We start from the raw sequence: 18,340 nt of genomic DNA on the forward strand, positions 1-18,340 counted from the left end.
ACTGCAGTGGCTCAATCCTGCAATCCTAGCTATTCAGGGGCCTGAGATCTCAAGGCTGTGGTTCAAAGGCAGGCTGGGCAGGAAAGTCTATGAGACTCTTATCTTGAGCTAACCCCCAAAAAAAGCCAGAAAATGGAGCTGTGGCTCAAGTGGTAGATTACTAGCCTCTAGCAAACAAGCTCAGGGGCAGTGCAAGGGGCCAAGTTCAAGACCCAAGACAGTCCAAAAAAAAAAAGGGCAAACATAGTCTAATCTCAGTCACCATTCTCAGTCATTCTGGAAAAGACATTTCCTCTAAACTACCTTATGACACAACTAATACTAAACTATATGATTATACAAGATAGCAAATTATTAAAAAAAAAACAAGACAATAACTTACTAAGAGGAATACAAGATGAGTACAGTACAAATGAGTGTACTGTTTTACCAATGAGATTCAATAAATTAAAAGTTGTAGACAAAAAGATTTCTATGCTCAAATAAATTGGAATTAGTGACTATCAGAACTGTATTTTCCATTTTTTAAATGTTTATTAAGAAGACAATCAAGTTAGTGAGGAAACCTAGGGAACAAAGAACCCAAGCAAGCACTTTTAAATATTGATTGTCAAACTTCAGTGAACAAGTGCTTCTTTTCAAGTACCCTAATTTCTAATATCAAATTATAAAGAGTGCTGGCTCAAAGTGAATCAAACTATTTGACAAGAAAGAAAAGACTCCTTTATTCCTAAAAGTAGCTCCCTTGTTTCATCCAGAAACTTCCTTCTGTAAAAATAGGACACATAATAATGTATTTCATAAAGCTTCAATCTCAAGAACTTTAAAATATTCTATTACTCTTTATATTCCCCCACTTTAAAAGTAAGGTGACAAGTTTGAGGACAGGCTGGACTATGTCAAGACCTTATCTTAAGAAACTAAGGGTTGGTCCAGGCACTGGTAGCTCACAACTATAATCCTAGATACCCAGGAAGATCATTATTCAAAGCCAGTCAGGAAAGGCCATGAGACTTCTATCTCTAATCAACCACCTAAAAACAGGAAGTAGAGCTATGGCTCAAAGTGGAGAGCACTACCCTTGAGCAAAAGAGCTCAGGAACAGTGCCCTAAGTTCAAGTCCAATGACGTACACACACACATAGGATTGGGGATATTGCTCAGGTACAGTGCTTTCCTAGCAACTAAATAGCCCTAGGTTTGATTCTCAACACTGAAAGAAAACAAAAACGAACTTTACAGCTTTTTTTTGGGGGGTGGGGGGGGGGGGGGGTGGGGAGGTATATGGGAAGGGGAAACAAAGGAGGAGGCAAAAATGCTTGATAAGAAATGTACTCATTACCTTGCCTGTGTAATTGTAACTCCTCTGTACAGTATTTTCAATAAAAATAAATAAATAATATAAATAAATGAAAAAAAGAAAACAAAAACCAAAAACCAAGAAACACTACATTTTATTAAAAATGAAACCAGGGAAGGGAGCAATAGATTCAACAGAAGATGCTACAATTCCTAAGAAAATTGTCAAAACATTAGCAGCAATAGCTTTTCTACAAAAGTAGCCTTTTCTGCTTTTAAATGGGTTTCTGTATGGGCTGTAATTTTTACAACTGATTTCTAGCGACCTAACTGTGTTTGCATATAGAAATTTCAACTGTTTATCAATTCTTTGGAATTTTTTATATAGAAAATTGTATCATCTATGAGTAAAGAGTAATGTTTTCTCTTTCATTGCATTTTTATCCTTTGGGTCAGAGTCTCACTAAATAGCCCAGACTAGTCTCAAACTGACAATCTTCTCTCAGGTTCCCAAGTGAGCCATTATGCCCTTCTGGCTTCTTTCTTTCTAATCTTTATGTGATTTATTTTCTTATTTTACTGGTTAGACCCTAGAGTACAGAACTGGAAAAATATGATGATGGTGGACATCTTTTCTCATTTTTTATCTTGGCAGAAGCAAGGTATTCAGTATCTCAGCATCTCAACAGTAAATTTATTATTAGTGGATCAGACATTGCAGATAATCCCTAGCAAAGTAAGAAGTTTCTATTTCTACTTTTGTACACGGATTTTTTTTCGGGGGGAGGGGGAGAGAGAGTGGAGGGAGCAAGACTGAGGACTGAATTCCAGGGACTCATGCTTACTAGGCAGATACTCTACCTCTTTGAGATACACCCGCAGGCTTTTCTTATTTTCAAAGTAGGGTTCTACTTTATGTCCAGGCAGGTCTGGGCTAAGATCCTCTCTCCTACTGCTTCCCCATGTGCTAAAGCTGACAAGCACACACCACTGCATTCAGCAACTGTGCTTACCTTAGCAGCTGTCCTTCCCCAGCAGCTAGAATAAGAGACCACCATGCTCAACCACTGGTTAAGATGGAGTCTTTTAAGTTTTGCCCAGGCTAAAATTGCAATGGCCCCGTATCTGATTCCTAAGCAGCTAGAATTACAAGTTTGAGACACTGTGCCCAGTTTTGCAGATTATTTAATGTAACCAAGTAACAAATTTCATCAAATATGCTTCATTTCACTGGAATTTAAGACATTCATGCCTGAGTTGTTGTAAACTTTAATATCCTTATCAGGTTTTAGTTTTTTAAAAAAAGTGCATTTAACTCAGAAGATAAACTGAAAAGTATGAACTGTGTTAATGAAATATCTATCATTATTACCTCTTGGCAAGTAAAAAATCAATCCCCTTTGTCTAGCACCTCTATTTCCTGTGTGAAATATAACCAGCTAAACGATTATTAATATAAAGAAAAAACAGGGCCTTTTCCCACCATGGATAAGAACAGAAGAAAAACCAATACTCTTAAAAATTAAGTACTAAGTGGTGCTGTTGCTTAAGTGGTAGAGTGCTCGCCTTGAGCTGAAGAGCTGAGGGACAGCGCCCAAGCCCAGAGTTCAAGCCCCATGACCGACAAAAAAAAAAAAAAAAAAATTAAGTACTACTAAAGATCAAATTAAGTTATCTAAGCTTCACTTTTAAATACTCAGTGTCCAGACTGGAATTAAACATGGAAGCTGGGCGTCGGTGGCTCACGCCTGTAATCCTAGCTACTGAGGAGGCTGAGATCTGAGGATCACGGTTCAAAGCCATCCCAGGCAGAAAAGTCCGTGAGACTCTGTCTCCAATTTACCACCAGAAAACCTGAATTGGTGCTGTGGCTCAAGCGGTAGAGCATTTGCCTTGAGCTTAAGAGCACAGGGATAGTGCCCAAGCTCTGAATTCAAGCCCCACGACCAAAAAAAAAATAAACAAAAAACACACACAAAAAAAAATGGAAATGCAGTCACAGCCAGAAGTGCCTCTAAATTTTTATTAAGTAATTGTAAATTTATTTTTTGTAAATTTTCCTAGGCAATAAAAAAGTATCTGGAGAGTCAAATATAGAAAGCTTATTAATATAGTTTCTGCTAAGTTCTTATGTTAAGTAAACAATTACCTACTCAGGAAATATGACTGTTTATGATATACTCCTTAAGCAAGAGGTGTATTCTATTCCAAGCTTGCTTAACCAAAAATTCTGGTGAGAATAGGATTTAGTATTTTAAGATGCACTTAGTTGATTGATCACACCTTTCATTAACTCTGACTTTTTTATTAGTTAACAAGTCATACATATTATGTAATAAAAAGTAATATACTTTTTTACTATTATTAATCAAAGTCATATACATTTATTATGCATAATATATGCCCATGGCTGGCTAAATTTAGCTAATATTTGCATTCCTTTGTATCTTTACAGTATAAACACTCAAAATCACTCACAGAAGTTTTTAAGGATATAATAAATCCTTATTAAAAACACTCATTGTGTTGTCCATCTTTTGAACTTATTCCTTCTTTTTAACTGAAATTTTATATACTTTAACAAAGACTCTCTAACTTCCTATTTATCCTAAGAAGTACCATTTTACTCTGCTTCTATCATGTCACTGTTTTTAGTTTCCACATGAGTGGAACAAAGGAATTAAAACAAAAGGATTAATGACTCTAGATAGAAATATCTTAACAAATTTATTGCTATAATAACTTAGTTCCCAGAAAGTTCCTCAAATCTTCTAAACAAATCCTATTTTCTCATAAGAAATAAAATCCATATGACAATTATGACAGAGGGCAAAACATTAAAAAATTAAAATCAATAGTAGGAAAGAAAATATTTGAACTCAAGACCTTGTGCTTTATAGGCTGACACCTCTAGCCCTGTTTGTGATTGGTTATTTTTAGGATAGGGTCTCATTTCCTGCCCAAGTACATACCTAAGCCAGATCTACCTTCAGACTTCCCAGAATTGCTGAGATAATAGTTGAGTGCCCCTCTGTAAAAATAGTTTCATGGACTTATCTGCCCCTCCTGCCCTGGAGCTGCAATCCTCCCATTCTTAGCTCCTATGTAGTTTGGGATGACAGAGGTGTGTATTTCTGTGCCTAGCAAGGGGCTGAAAAATGGTCTTTCAAATTTTGCTGTTGGGTGCCCTTAACCCACAATCATCTTGTTCTCCTAGCTAAGATTATGAACATGAGCCACTAGTGCCTAGCTTTCTATCATAACTTTAGTATTAGAAATTGATATGGTAGACATACAGGAAATAATCAGTTATTTGATCAACCTTCTTGGAATTTAGAGTAGCTTTAGCAAAATATCATTTGTCTCTAAAAAACAAAACCAGGGGCTGGGAAGGTGGCTCAGTGGTAGAGCGCTTGCCTTGCATGCATGAGGCCTTGGGTTCGATTCCTCAGCACCACATAAGCAGAAAATAAAAAAGCCGGAAGTGGTGCTGTGGCTTAAGTGGTAGAGCGCTAGCCTTGAGGTGAAGAGCTGAGGGACAGTGCCCAGGCCCAGAGTTCAGGCCCCACGAATGGACCAAAAAAAAAAAAAAACAACAGGCTGAATGTTGTGGCACACTAGTCCCATCTACTTTGGAGGCAGAGATGAAGAGAATCAGTTTGCAACAAGCTCCAGGAAAAAAGTTAAGAGACCACAGATTAATAAACAAGCCAGACATGGTAGCATGTACCTGTAATCTTAACCATTCTAGAGACAGAGGTAGAAAGAGGATTGTAGATCAAAGCCAGACATCCATGGACAAATATGCAAGACCCTGATTGAAAAGTAATAATGTAAAAAAGGCTGGGTGTAGGGACTGAGAAGGTGGCTCAGTGGTAGAGCACTTGTTTTGCATGCATGAGGCCCTGAGTTCGATTCCTCAGCACCACATAAGCAGGGGGGAAAAAAAGACAGAAGTGGCACTGTGGCTCAAGTGGTAGAGTACTAGCATTGAGCTGAAGAGCTGAGGGACAGCGCCCAGGCCCAGAGTTCAGGCCCACGACCGGACCCAAAAAAAAAAGAAAAAGGCTGGGTGTAGCTCAAGTGGAAGAACATCTGCCTACCAAGAGCAAGAATTCCTTTAAAGTTTCAACACCAAAACTCATTATGAAGGGAAACAACTTAAGAACAAGAAAATATAAAATGTTATTCTATGAATATGCTTTCTGAAGATGACTAAAAGTTACATGCTTATAAATAACTGTTTTCCTTTAGTGATTTTTTTTCTACAAATACTCTGCTACCATTAGTGACTTTTCACAAAATTCAGTAATTACTGTATCAGTATAATATATATTAGTACATATTAGCAATTTCAAATTAGTGTGCATTTTATTTTAAAGCTAAACAAAAGACTTTTAAGAATATAAAAACAGTTTCAAAATACAGTCTGAAATTTTGCAAAAGCAGTATTTAGTACAGATTTCAAATTTCAGAGTCCAAATCTTGATATAAAGAGATCCCAGGGGCTGGGAAGGCGGCGCAATGGTTGAGCGCTTGCCTTGTATGCATGAGGCCCTGGATTTGATTCCTAAGCACTACATAAGCAAAAAGAAAAAAACTGGAGGTAGCGCTGTGGCTCAAGTGGGAGAGCATTAGCCTTGAGCTGAAGAGCTGAGGGTCAGCGCCCAGGCACAGAGTTCAGGCCCCACGACCGTACGCCCCCTTCCCCCCCAAAAAAAGATCCCAAACAAAATGTGTATGGAGATATCTTTAAAATTGCACAATGGTATGTTAAACAGAGTAGATCTTATCCTGCTTTTATTCTCATTACTTGTCAATAAAACTAATAAACCTAAGCAAAGTTAGTATTTAATATTATTAAATGTAGTAAAATAGACTAAGCCACACAAAAATTCAGAGGAAGTGAGATATCTCATGGAGAAATGTAGTGGGGTTTCCTGGGAGATGACAGAGGAATTTTCTAACTCTATTAGACAGAGACATATACACTCTATGAAACCTGCCACCTTCAAAATAGAAAAGTAAGGCAGTAAAGGGAATAATAAGTAGAAAATACTCTCCAACATACAAAGATGAGAGCAAAAGTAAAAGAATCACAACTAAGGTGTCTATAAAGATATGAATATACAAAGTAATTTCTCTAAGAAACTCCAAGTTTAAAAGAACAAATTAACATTACCCACTGAAGGCGGGATAGAAAAAACAGAAAACAAGTGCAGGGCTCTCAGGCTTATACATTTATACTTCTTAGAAAATCACTTCCAGAGCTGGGATTAGGAGACGTTCTAATTTATATGAAAAATAATTCACTTAAAGACTGCTATGCCAAAAATAACAAGAGAAGTCTAAGAAGAGTCTTAGGTACATACAGAATGAGGTTCAGTTTCAAATTTCTGTGAGCACCTAATTTAAGAAAATAAACAAAGGAAACAGTATATTGAAGGGAAAGACTGATGATAGCAGGTTAGCAATCTCACTGGATGTTTTTGTTTTACTTTCAACATGAATTTTCTTTATAGTCCTATCAAACTGGAAAGAGCCATGGGCTAGAAACACACTGCAGTCTGGTCTTGCAACCAGTTTGATTATCAGTTCCAATAATCTGTGATTCACACACCTCATATCAAACTAAAGATCAGGGCATTCACTCATACCTAAACACAAAGGAGACAGAACCATAAATACTATTAACATAATAACACACTTATCTCTTCACTAAAAAAATAATTAGGCTACATAAACATTTGTTAGTAATAAATTTCAAACTTACTATATCATCATTCCCATTTACAGAATATTTTTAAATCAATGATTTTTATTTCATTTAATATTCACAAAACCCCATGCTGAAGACAAATATTACCAATACCACTTTATGGATGAGTTAAAAAATTCAGAAAGGTTAAGAGCATAGTGCAATATCATGCAGTTAGTAAGGTGAGAACCAGAGATCAAGCTCAGGCAAAATTCCTAGTTCATGGCTCTTTCTTTGAGGGCTGCCAGAGTCCCCAAACTAATAATGTGCAATGTCCCTAAAGACAATAAATGCAAAGGAAAAAACAAAATGGAGGACACAGAAACAGAGGCAAGTATTAAAATGCTGAAGCAAAAAATAAAGGTAGGAACATTTTTCTTTTTCAGTGAATGTAAAAGCAAAAGGTAGAAATAAGAGCTACAGATACAATTAAGAAGCAGAATTTTGGAGCTATGAAAAAAATAAGATGCCACCTGAAAACATTTACAAAGCCAAGACAAACACATCATGCTATTCTTCTTACCTTTTCAGTTGCTGAAACAGATGGCTTTGATACAAAACCCAACCTGTCCTTCACAGATAACTTAGTTACATTCTAAAAAAATTAAAACGGACATATTCAGTGTTTTCCCAAACATATATAAGCTGTTGGGATTTTTGAACATTCGGATCCCATCAATATATACTGAGTCTATGCATATACTGATGATTATCACAGAACTTACGTGTTTGTTTTTTTTAAAGAGAAGGAAAAGGAATAAGAGAGGGAGAAGGGTAAGAAAATGTACATAGAAAAAAATCCAACAGAATTTAATAAAAATTATTATGTAAAATAAGTGGTCCCTACAGTCCCTTCCCTAATACATAATCATACATAACATAGGATTCTATCTTAGAATCCTATATTAACAAGTAGGAAGTCTGCACATTTTAAAAGATATGCCTACTTCTCAAGCTTAAAAACAGATGTCTTTCTTTCCTAAAATACACTAGTTTATATCTAAATTATACTGTTTTTGGTGATGATTTAGATATAATTTTTTTGTTACTAATAATTTACCAACTAACGTTCTGCATTTTCTTATAGAATTCAATGCCTTACACTTTAGGAATTACCTAGGAAGGGCATTTTGATAAGATAGCATCTATTAACTATACAGGAGACTACATCCTATTCTACACAGCAATCTGAAACATCTGGAGAAAAAAAGGAAAGCTATGTTTCAGAAAGAGTTCAGAAATGCCTCCCAGAAACTGTCACTCAGTGTAGAACAAGTGGAAAGAAATTAACAATGATCAGAGAATCCCAGAATCAAGAATAAGCGAAGCAAAGTTCTGGTAAAATTATCAAGCAGGTTTACCATGATGTTTTAAGACTTTCTTTCCCAAAAGTCGCCAGTTCACTCTACCACATAATTATCTCTAGAATGAAATTCTAAGTAAAAAGATGGTGAAAAAAAATAAGACTAGTGTATTAAACTTTCTTCAGGCAGTTTGCTGAAATATTATCTCCTCCACAAAGTAAAAAGGACATCTTTCTTCTAAGTATTAACTGAAGAAAATAATTTAAGATTCAAAAACTACAGTAAAAATGAAAGTTATAGTAAGATTTATAGGTAGGGTTCAAATATGTATATGCCATATTTCTATATAAAACATAATTATATCTGGGTGCCAGTAGCTCACGCAAGTAATCCTACCTACTCAGGAGACTGAGATCTGAGGATCTTGGTTCAAAGCTAATCCCGGCAGGAAAGTCTGTTAGTCTTATCTCCACTTAACCAGTAAAAGGCTGGAAGTGGAGCTGTGTCTCAAATGGTAGAGCACTAGCCTTGAGCACAAAAGCTCAAGCCCCAGGACTGGCACCAAAAAACAAAACAACCCCCCTCAAAAAATAAAAATAAAACCATAATTAGAATTGAAGATACTAAGAGAAAACTATTATTTACAAGACATTTTTCCATTTACCTGAGGAAGATCTGAACTAGCACTCTGGGCTTCTGCGGGTTCAATAGTACTTGAAGGTACTGGACCCAACCGCTCTTTGACTGACTGCTTCACCACAGGTAAAATGGGCTGCTGGACTAAAGGCTGCATTACCTCAGGACAAGAAAAAAGAAAATATCTTAAAAGCTGATTAACTCAGGAGTATGATAAACTTTTCTATATTGTAATAAATACTTGGTCAAGCATTAGGAAGTTAAAATACAGCTTATAATCAAACCCTACACTTCCTTTCAATTTTCTTAACACATGCATATAGTTATTTCCTTTACAGGAAATGAAAAATTGTTTTAGTAAATGAAAAACTGTTGTATCTCTCTAAATAATCTAACATTATATAGTACACCAGCTGGTACAGGAAAGCAGAAAAAGGAAACTAAAAAGGAGAGGAATAAAGAAGAATTTCTGAAATAAATTCACAATCTCAAATTATGAAATACACATTAGCTACAACTTACTGAATGATTCTTATCTGCCAGGACTGTTCTATATGCCTAAAATGCACCTTCATATAATTTCATAAAATAAGATTAAACTCACAATTAGATGAGAATGGGATTGAGAAGTTAAATAGTATAATAAAGTCTATAAAGTTAACAGTACTAAAAGCCAGGATCTGAACACAGTTCCCCCGATTCAAATATCTCTGCTCTTAAACAATGTACTAAGAGCTCTGTAAGAAAGGAATAATTTTTATTCTTACCTTTGGGGAAGTAGTTTGTAGCTGTTGGGTACTTCCTTCTCTATGCCAATAAACCTTAATAAAGCGATTGTTTAATACAGCTTCCGTACTTGAAATTGCTTTCTTTGCTTCTTCATATGTTGCAAATTGGATAAGGGCACCTTCTGGATCACCATTATAGGCAACCTAAGATTTAAAATAGAAACAGTAAATTTCTAGTGGAATTTGTGGCTCTATGCAATAAAATTACTCAAGATGTGAAAAACTGAACCTTCCAAGTAAGATCTTTCCTCTTCCTTATACCTAGAGTGTCCCAATCTTATTTTTCTTCTTAGAGAAATAGTAACTGAGGATTGTTAATACTATGAACAATTCCTCTTCAATTTAACAATACCAAGTTTTCTATTCTTTAAATAACAATGTTTCTTAAAACATAGTATATAAACCACATGTAGTTGTAGAAATTCAAAACAGTGAAAAATAAGCACAGTCTGCATCAAGTTTCATGGTTCAAACTTTGGATGATTTTCATAAGAGCATGAGTTAAGTCATTTATTCTGTGCCTCAGCATCATCTTCTATAAATGGATTAACAGTACCCACTTCTTCATGTAAAGAGTAATGATTCATGTGGAACAGAAGTTTATACTAAGTATTCAATAAACAATAATTACAAGGATAAAAAATGATTTCAGGTAATTTTAAAATAATAATCCATTTAAATACATCAAACTCTTAAAACAGTTTAAATTATTACAAGCGATTTAATATGTGAAGATATTCTAAGAACCTTATGTCTAGAGATAAATGTGGTAAAGCAAACTGAACTGCCTCAAAGAGATACTCAAGATTAAGTGTAATATATATATATATATATATATATATGGATATATATATCATGGGTCCATAATAATTTATAAGTTTCAATTTCTTGTCTGTCATGGTTTGTCTATAGCTTGAAGTTGGCTATCTTACGATGTGGAAGTGAACCACTAAGAAGTCAGGTCTAGAGGGAGGTAATTAGGACAATGAGGGAAGGAAGCGGTCCCAGCTTGTGGACCCTTGAGCTTTCAGAAAAGTGACTGTTAAGAGAATAAAGTTAATCCCTGGATAGCTCTGACTTCCTGAAGTGAGACAATCTAATCTTCCCACATAACTTCCACCATATATCATCAGGCTTTCATCAAAGGCCAAATCCAGGCACTCCCTCATCTTAAATTTTCAGCCTTCAAAACCCAGGAGCTAAATATATCAGTTTTCTTTATTAAGTCAGACTGTCTCAGGTATTTCATTTTCCCAACCTTAAATTATGAACGAATTTTCTTCTCTAAAAATTAAGTGTTGACAAATACAGTAATTTTCTGACACTTACTTGTAAGTTTACCAATGTACCAAAACGACTAAAATGTTCATTAAGTTTGCTGATATTATTTAATTCTGGAGGAACTTTTCTAAGCTCAAGTTTGGTATTTTCATTTCCAAATTGAACCTTCTTCTGGAAGCCCGGGCTATTTGTCCTATTAAAATTCGGTCTATAAAAAAAAACAAAAAACAAAGAGTTGATCAATATATTTATAAATCCTGACTTCCATCCCAAGTACAAAGGAAAAGGTTTGAGAAATAAAATGAATGTCTAGGCGGGCACCAGTGCCTCATGCCTATAATCCTAGCTATACGTAAGGGCTGAGACCTGAGGATAGCGGTTCAAAGCCAGCTTGGGCAGAAAAAACCCTGTGAGACTCTTATCTCTAACCACTCAAAAGTAGAAGTGGTGGTGTTGCTCAAGTGGTAGAGTGCTAGCCTTGAGCACAGAAAGGCTCAGAGACAACACACAGGCCCTGTGTTCAAGCCCCACAACCTACAAAAAGCAACAACAAAAAAAGAAACAAACACTAACAAATATACGAGTGTCATTTCCTAGAGAATGGGGAAGGAGAAAGAGTAAATATTATGACCTTAACTACCTTACCACTTTTATAAAAAAGTGTCTTTATATTACTAAACACTTACAAATTTCTAAAATATAGTGTAAATTTTAGTTGGAGACTGTCTATAGAAGAGTAATTTTTTTGAAAGAAAAGAAATACAATCAAAATCAGTTTAAAATTCCTCATTTTCCCTGCCAGCTTACTTATCAAACCAAGTCTTCTTTGTAGGAACTCCAGGTTCTCCAGAACCAATAGTTCTTTTCCTTGATTCTGAATCCACTACTATCCTCATGCTGCTTTTATTAGGAGGCTTTTCTGTATTAACAAAAGAAAATGGAAGAAAGCACACATTAACATTTTGTGTTTATCAGTAATTTTTTTAACTCATACTGGAAAAAGGCGTGGCATATGTACTCATATGCAACAAAGTTAAAAATAATTAAGAGGAAGTCAACAGGAATGTTTTAGGAAGTTTTAAAAAATTATTTAATAGTGACCAAAGAAGGGGTTATAAAATCTGTAAACTAGCTAGGTAGGAGACAGAGAATAAATACACAGTATAAGCAGCTATAATTTAAGTAGCGATGTCTCAATAACTGCAGTATAATTATCCTTTTCACAGAAACCATCCAAAAAAAAAAACCAAAACAAAACCCCCAAAAACCCTTTCTCCTACTATTGTGTAATTATTGGATTGCCTCAAGTATAATTTAAAAAGTATATGTGAGGAGCAGGCATACCCATTAAGTATCCCGTGGTCTCAAGAAATATAAACTTGAATCAAAACTCCATCATTTAATGTTCTATAAATACTAAAGTTAGATGTTCAGAGTGGCCAATGAGCAAATAATACCACAAAGTTTAATAATAAATTTATAGAATAGAGTAAGTTGGGTTCTTCCAAATGTAAGCACCATTTATTTTTTTTATGACTAGGTAAAACAGTAATAAAAAAAATTAGGATGCAAGTTAATTGCATTGGGTGCCAATGGCTCAAGCCAAGATAAAATTTGAGAATAATGGTTGAAAGCCAGCCCAGGTAGGAAAAGTCCAAGAGATTCTTATCTCTTATCTCCAATTATTCACCAAAATGCTGGAAGTGGAACCTTGGCTCAAATAGTAGAGCACTAGCCAAAGGGCAGGGAGAGGGACAGGGTGGACACATGCACGCCCACCGGGAGCTCGTGGCTTATACCCGTAAACCTAGCTAATCAGGAGGCTGAGAGCTAAGGGCATAGTTCAAAGCCAGCCTGAGCAGAAAAGTCCTCAAGATTCTTATCTTCAGTTAGCCAGCAAAAAGCTATAAATGAAAGTATATAACTCAAGTAGCAGAGCTCTGTCCTTGAATGAAAAAGCCAAGAGAGTGAAGCTCTGACTTCAACTCCAGTTCAACACATATGCAAAAAGTTAACTGAAGTGATTAAGAAAAAAACATTTCTGTAAGAGTATGTAATATTTTCTATTATATCTGACAAACCCTTACTTCCCTCTATCAAATGTTCAATGTAACAAATGATACATCTTTCAATTACTGTCAATTCTGCCTATCCTTTAAACCTTTTTACAACTTAACCTCTAGCATTGCAGTTTTGCTGCCCTGCCTAGTGTATATTATCAGTCACAACTCTTAAGTCAGGTTTAAACAATAGTGAGTCACTTACAAACGTATTTCTATGCTTAAAAATACAAGCCAACTGGGCTGGGAAGGTGGCTCAGTGGTAGAGCGCTTGCCTTGCATGCCTGAGGCCCTGGGTTCGATTCCTCAGCACCACATAAGCAGAAAAAAAAAAAAAAAAAAAAGGGGGGGGGGGGGGGGAGTGGCGCTGTGGCTCAAGTAGTAGAGTGCTAGCCTTGAGCTGAAGAGCTGAGGGACAGCGCCCAGGCCCAAGAGTTCAGGTCCCACGACCGACCAAAAAAAAAAAAAAAAAAATACAAGCCAACTAATGTCAATTTTAATGTCAATGAAAAACTATGTATCAAAATAAATATAAACTAATATTTCATATAAAATTCAAGTTTATACAGCTACATTATCCAAAGTAGGACTTTAGATATTAAAGAATTACTTTCAAAAATTTAAATGAACTCTTTTACAAATGAAGAAAAATACAAGAAACAGTAAAACTACCTGAGAAATACATATTTTGGAGAAATTTCTCCTTAAAAAATTAAAGTGACTCTCTGCTTCAAATATGGAACCACATATTATTTCTTCTCTATTGAGAGGTCAAAGGTTACAGAGAACAAACAAAACCATTATATCTTACTTAAAACCAATAAACACAAGACCAACTGTTCTTATATTTTCCCCTTTGGCATGACAAAAAAAAGAATCAAGATTAATCACAGTACCTCTGGGTGGCAAATCCATATCCCCTGACGTTAGTCCTATCAAGTTAGGCCTTTGTGCATGCACTCTGTGTCTATACATAGGTCTGGAAGTGTTTGTTATGCTTGGGGCCTCTGGATTGTAGCCATCTGTGTCATATGTATCTGGTAATACAAAAACTGTAATTAAAAAACAATTATAAAACTCAACTTGGCAATTTTTAATATTAATAAAAACCAAACCATTTTACATATAACCAACATATAATATGTAAATAACATTTTATGTGCATTAAATAGTTCTCTGAAAAAGTATTAAGAACCAGGAAAGGGGGCTGGAAAGGTGGCTCAGTGGTAGAGTGCTTGTTTCACATACATGAGGCCCTGGGTTCAATTCCTCAGCACCACATAAACAGAAAAAGCTGAAAGTGGTGCTGTGGCTTAAGGGTAGAACGCTAGCCTTGAGCTCAAGAGTTGAGGGACAGCACCTAAGCCCAGAGTTCAAGCCCCACAACCAACAAAAAAAAAAAAGAAAGCATTTAAACCCAATTATTCCAAAAAATCTTAATTAAGGGTTTATTTAGTATCAATTTACCAAGCTGATAGTACATTTCTATACTAGTTGGAAAAATGTTCCTCAAAGAACAAGTCATTCTAGACATGTTTTACATCTGCATCTACAACTTTGCTTTCAACTGACTTAAGGTGAAACTCCTTTTTACAACTACTTAAAGATAATAAATATAAACAACCACATTACACTATGAATATACATAAGACCAAACTGCACCTGCAGTAAAAAGAGAGGGTGGAGCAGGAGGAGGCTGATGATGAATGCCAGTTGTTACTACAGTAGGAACAGAACTGGTTGCAGAGTTTGGGGGAGCATCCATGCCAGATGGCTGCAAAGGAGGAAGTGGAGGTGGTGGTCCTGTCAAAACCAAAGAATAAGAAATATCATCTGAAAGTAAACAAACAAAATAGATTATTATACATCCAAACATGATGCTCTAGTTTATCAAACTATAATTATCGCCTACAAAAACAACTTCTTAAAACTAAGTTAGCATTTTCATGTCAAATATTCTTTTAATGTTTTTCAAAAACACATTTGCTTTAAATTCTAGGCAACTGGCAATATTTGTGACATACACTAATTCATAGTAGTTAGTTTGGCAAAGACTACAACATGTAGATATATTTCAAATGGAAATATGTTGCTCTTAGTTTCTATTAGGCATCTATGGGCTTTAGGAACTTTCAACAGAGCAATCACCAAACTATTAACTGTATAAAGCCTATGAACAGACAGATAATAATAAATAGTCAAACCTATATACTCACCTGTGACAGGTGGGAGACTAGGTGGTAATGGACCTGGAGGTGGCACTGGAGGTCGAAGGTTCACTGGTGGGGGTGTAAGAATTGGTGGAGGCGGAGGGAGTCCAGGAGGAGGTGGTCCTTCAACAACAGGTGGCTGGGCTGGAAAAGGCAGCATACCAGGAAGATTCACATCTTCTACGACAACTGGGTCACTTCCATGATCAAAAGGGCACATGTCTCCTCTCATACAAAAACCCTTTTCTGTGAGAAAAGAATTAGAAAAAAATGTGAAATTAACAGAAATATAAATTATCCAACTCTGTATAAGTTATTTGAAGAATATTTTATGAATAAGTAATAAAAACATTTCACAAGAGGCACCTGATCATTCCCAGTAACATATAAAGACAAATTAAGTGATAATATATCCACCACACTCATTTTTTAAAGTCATCAAATTAAAGTATGTATGAACAACCAGTAGGGTGATATAAACCTCATGTAAAACTTCTGGCCTATTTGTCCTTAAAAACATATCCTTTATTTAAATGTACTTAAAACTAAAGAACACTGAAACTATGGTTTAGTGCTACATATATGGCTTTTATAACACATCTTTAAAAATCTTCTCTTCACTTATAAAAGTGAGACCTAGGTAATATTTACATATACTAGTCCTATTTATACCGCAACAATCACTGACTTCTCAAGAAGTGAGTTTTGTTATTAAATGTTGTAAGAGTAACTTCCCTAAAAAAATAACTTACTTGGCAAAAATGCTCACAATTATTAATATTTGCATATATTCAATAAATAGGGGTAGCCAATGGAAGTTGTATTAGAAAATACATGAATGAAGAAATTTAACTTTCTCACTATTTCTACTACCAGCATTATGTCTTTCTGAGTAACGTACCACCTAAACTAAGAGAATTTAAGCAAGCAGAAATATTAATTCATCATATCATGAAACAGTTCAAAGACTTACCATCATAGTCTCTACACCGTTTCTTTGGCATTGGTGGTCTTACATAAGAGTTATGGTCCACCTGATCTTCATGAAATTCTGACCAACTTTCAGTGGTGTTATTACCATGATGAGTAGGTGCAATGACAGTAATGGTGCTGCTCAAAGTAGGGACAGGATAGTGGCCAGATGAAATATTAGGTACGGAAGAGACTGGAGTATAATTATTTTCTAGCGGATCTGTTCTATCCAGGTCATATTTAGGTTTTACTAGATCCCGTTCTGCAACAACAACAACAAAAAAAAAAACTTGTAAAACTACACTCATAAATATATCCCAAATATAAGAAATACAAGTATTGTTGCTGCACAGAGAAAAGATAATTTTTTCTCAAACCTCTTTATAGAAAAAAAATACCACTCAATGTTCTAAGGCATGCTATTTTGTTTCAATATGGCATAAACTATAAAATACACATAAGCTGAGCACCAGAGGCTTATACCTGGAATCCTAGCTACTCAAGAAACAGAGATCTGAGGATTGCGGTTCAAAGCCAGCCTGGACAGGAAAGTCCGTGAGACTCTTATCTCCAATTAACCACCAGAAAACTGAAAGTGGTGCTGTGGCTCAAGTAGTAGAGTGCTAGCCCTGAACTTAACAGCTCAAGGACAGCACCCAGGGAAACCCCACAAGCTCCACAACTGACAAAAATAAAAATAAATAATAAATAAATACAAAATTTTTCCTTAAAAGTTTTGTTTATGGGAAAGAAGAAACTTTTACGTTTTCGTCTCATAAACTTAGTAATGCATATTTGTAACCTAAAAAACAAAAGCATGTGATTGCAGTCCATCTAAAAAAGATACTACAATGATTGCTTCTATAACCAACATTATTTATAAGATACAAATGGATGAAGCCAGAAAGAAAAATATTTATATTGAAAAGAAACAAGCCAATAAACTAGGATTCATATGGTTCCTAAGGAAAGAGAAAAGATGTAAGATTAGTTAAGTGAAGCAATGTACAAATATGCCTAATATAACATTATTACACTGGAGGAAATACCAGAAGAAAAGCACCATATATGGTTTACACAAAAATCATAAAGTGTATTAAGAAAATCTAAGTTTTCTACAATGCTTGATAAGAAATGTACTCATAGGGGCTGGGAAGGTGGCTCAGTGGTAGAGCGCTTGCCTTGCATGCCTGAGGCCCTGGGTTCGATTCCTCAGCACCACATAAGAAAAAAGAAAAAAGCCGGAAGTAGAGGGGCTGGGAAGGTGGCTCAGTGGTAGAGCCCTTGCCTTGCATGCCTGAAGCCCTGGGTTCGATTCCTCAGCACCACATAAGCAAAAAGAAAAAAGCTGGAAGTGGCACTGTGGCTCAAGTGGTAGAGCACTAGCCTTGAGCTGAAGAGCTCAGGGACAGCGCTCAAGCCCAGAGTTCAGGCCCCACAACCGGACCCAAAAAAAAAAAAAAAAGAAATGTACTCATTATCTTGCCCATGTAATTGTGACTCCTCTCTACAGTATTTTCACAATAAAAAAAAAAATCTAAGTTTTAGTAAAAGTGTTTTACTCAAAATATTTATCATTTTACTACAACTATATCTTCCATTCAGTGGCATATAATGGAAGGAAAATTATACATATTGGATAGCAATGCTCTTACAAATATACAAATAAATGAATTTTTTTAAACTACTGTAGTTTTGAGGCATAACTCTACATCCATCTGGCTTCTTTTATCTATCTTGAGATTCAGTTTTCAATGGTTACAGATATCAACAGTTTGTTCCCCTTTTTTTTGGTTGGTTGTGGGGCTTGAACTCAGGGCCTGGGCTCTGAGTTTTGTACTCAAGGTTGGTACTCTACCACTTTGAGCCATAGCTCCATTTCTAGATTTCTGGTGGTTAATTGGAGAAAAGAATCTCACAGACTTTCCTGCCTAGGATGGGTTTGAACTCTGATCCTTAGATCTCAGCACCCTGAATAGCTAGGATTATTGGTGTGAACCACCAGCACCCAGCTGCTTTATTTCCTTTGCTA

The 18,340-nt window shown here is 35.6% G+C and overlaps 1 protein-coding gene across 12 annotated transcripts in view; it reads right to left on the reverse strand.

Moving 5' to 3' along the window:
- The window catches only part of Rbm26 (RNA binding motif protein 26), a 78,961-nt gene that overhangs the window by 28,074 nt on the left and 32,547 nt on the right, over positions 1-18,340 (reverse strand). For 6 of the 12 annotated variants that reach the window (XR_006147830.1, XR_006147831.1, XR_006147832.1 and 3 more), the window contains 9 exons: positions 16,310-16,570; positions 15,343-15,582; positions 14,789-14,959; positions 14,023-14,178; positions 11,874-11,985; positions 11,115-11,274; positions 9,765-9,929; positions 9,026-9,157; positions 7,581-7,652 (listed from right to left, as the gene is read on the reverse strand). Coding sequence is in view for 1 of the 12 variants with exons in the window: in XM_042682634.1 (XP_042538568.1) it covers positions 7,581-7,652; positions 9,026-9,157; positions 9,765-9,929; positions 11,115-11,274; positions 11,874-11,985; positions 14,023-14,178; positions 14,789-14,959; positions 15,343-15,582; positions 16,310-16,570 (1,469 nt within the window). In the remaining 11 variants the exon portion in view is untranslated. The remainder of the gene's footprint in view (positions 1-7,580; positions 7,653-9,025; positions 9,158-9,764; positions 9,930-11,114; positions 11,275-11,873; positions 11,986-14,022; positions 14,179-14,788; positions 14,960-15,342; positions 15,583-16,309; positions 16,571-18,340) is intronic. The other 6 variants (XR_006147835.1, XR_006147834.1, XR_006147833.1 and 3 more) reach the window with 6 other exon arrangements.

The sequence above is a fragment of the Dipodomys spectabilis genome, unplaced genomic scaffold, assembly GCF_019054845.1.
Source record: "Dipodomys spectabilis isolate Male_0828 unplaced genomic scaffold, ASM1905484v1 ptg000075l, whole genome shotgun sequence".
In the NCBI taxonomy this organism is placed as follows: Eukaryota; Metazoa; Chordata; class Mammalia; order Rodentia; family Heteromyidae; genus Dipodomys; species Dipodomys spectabilis.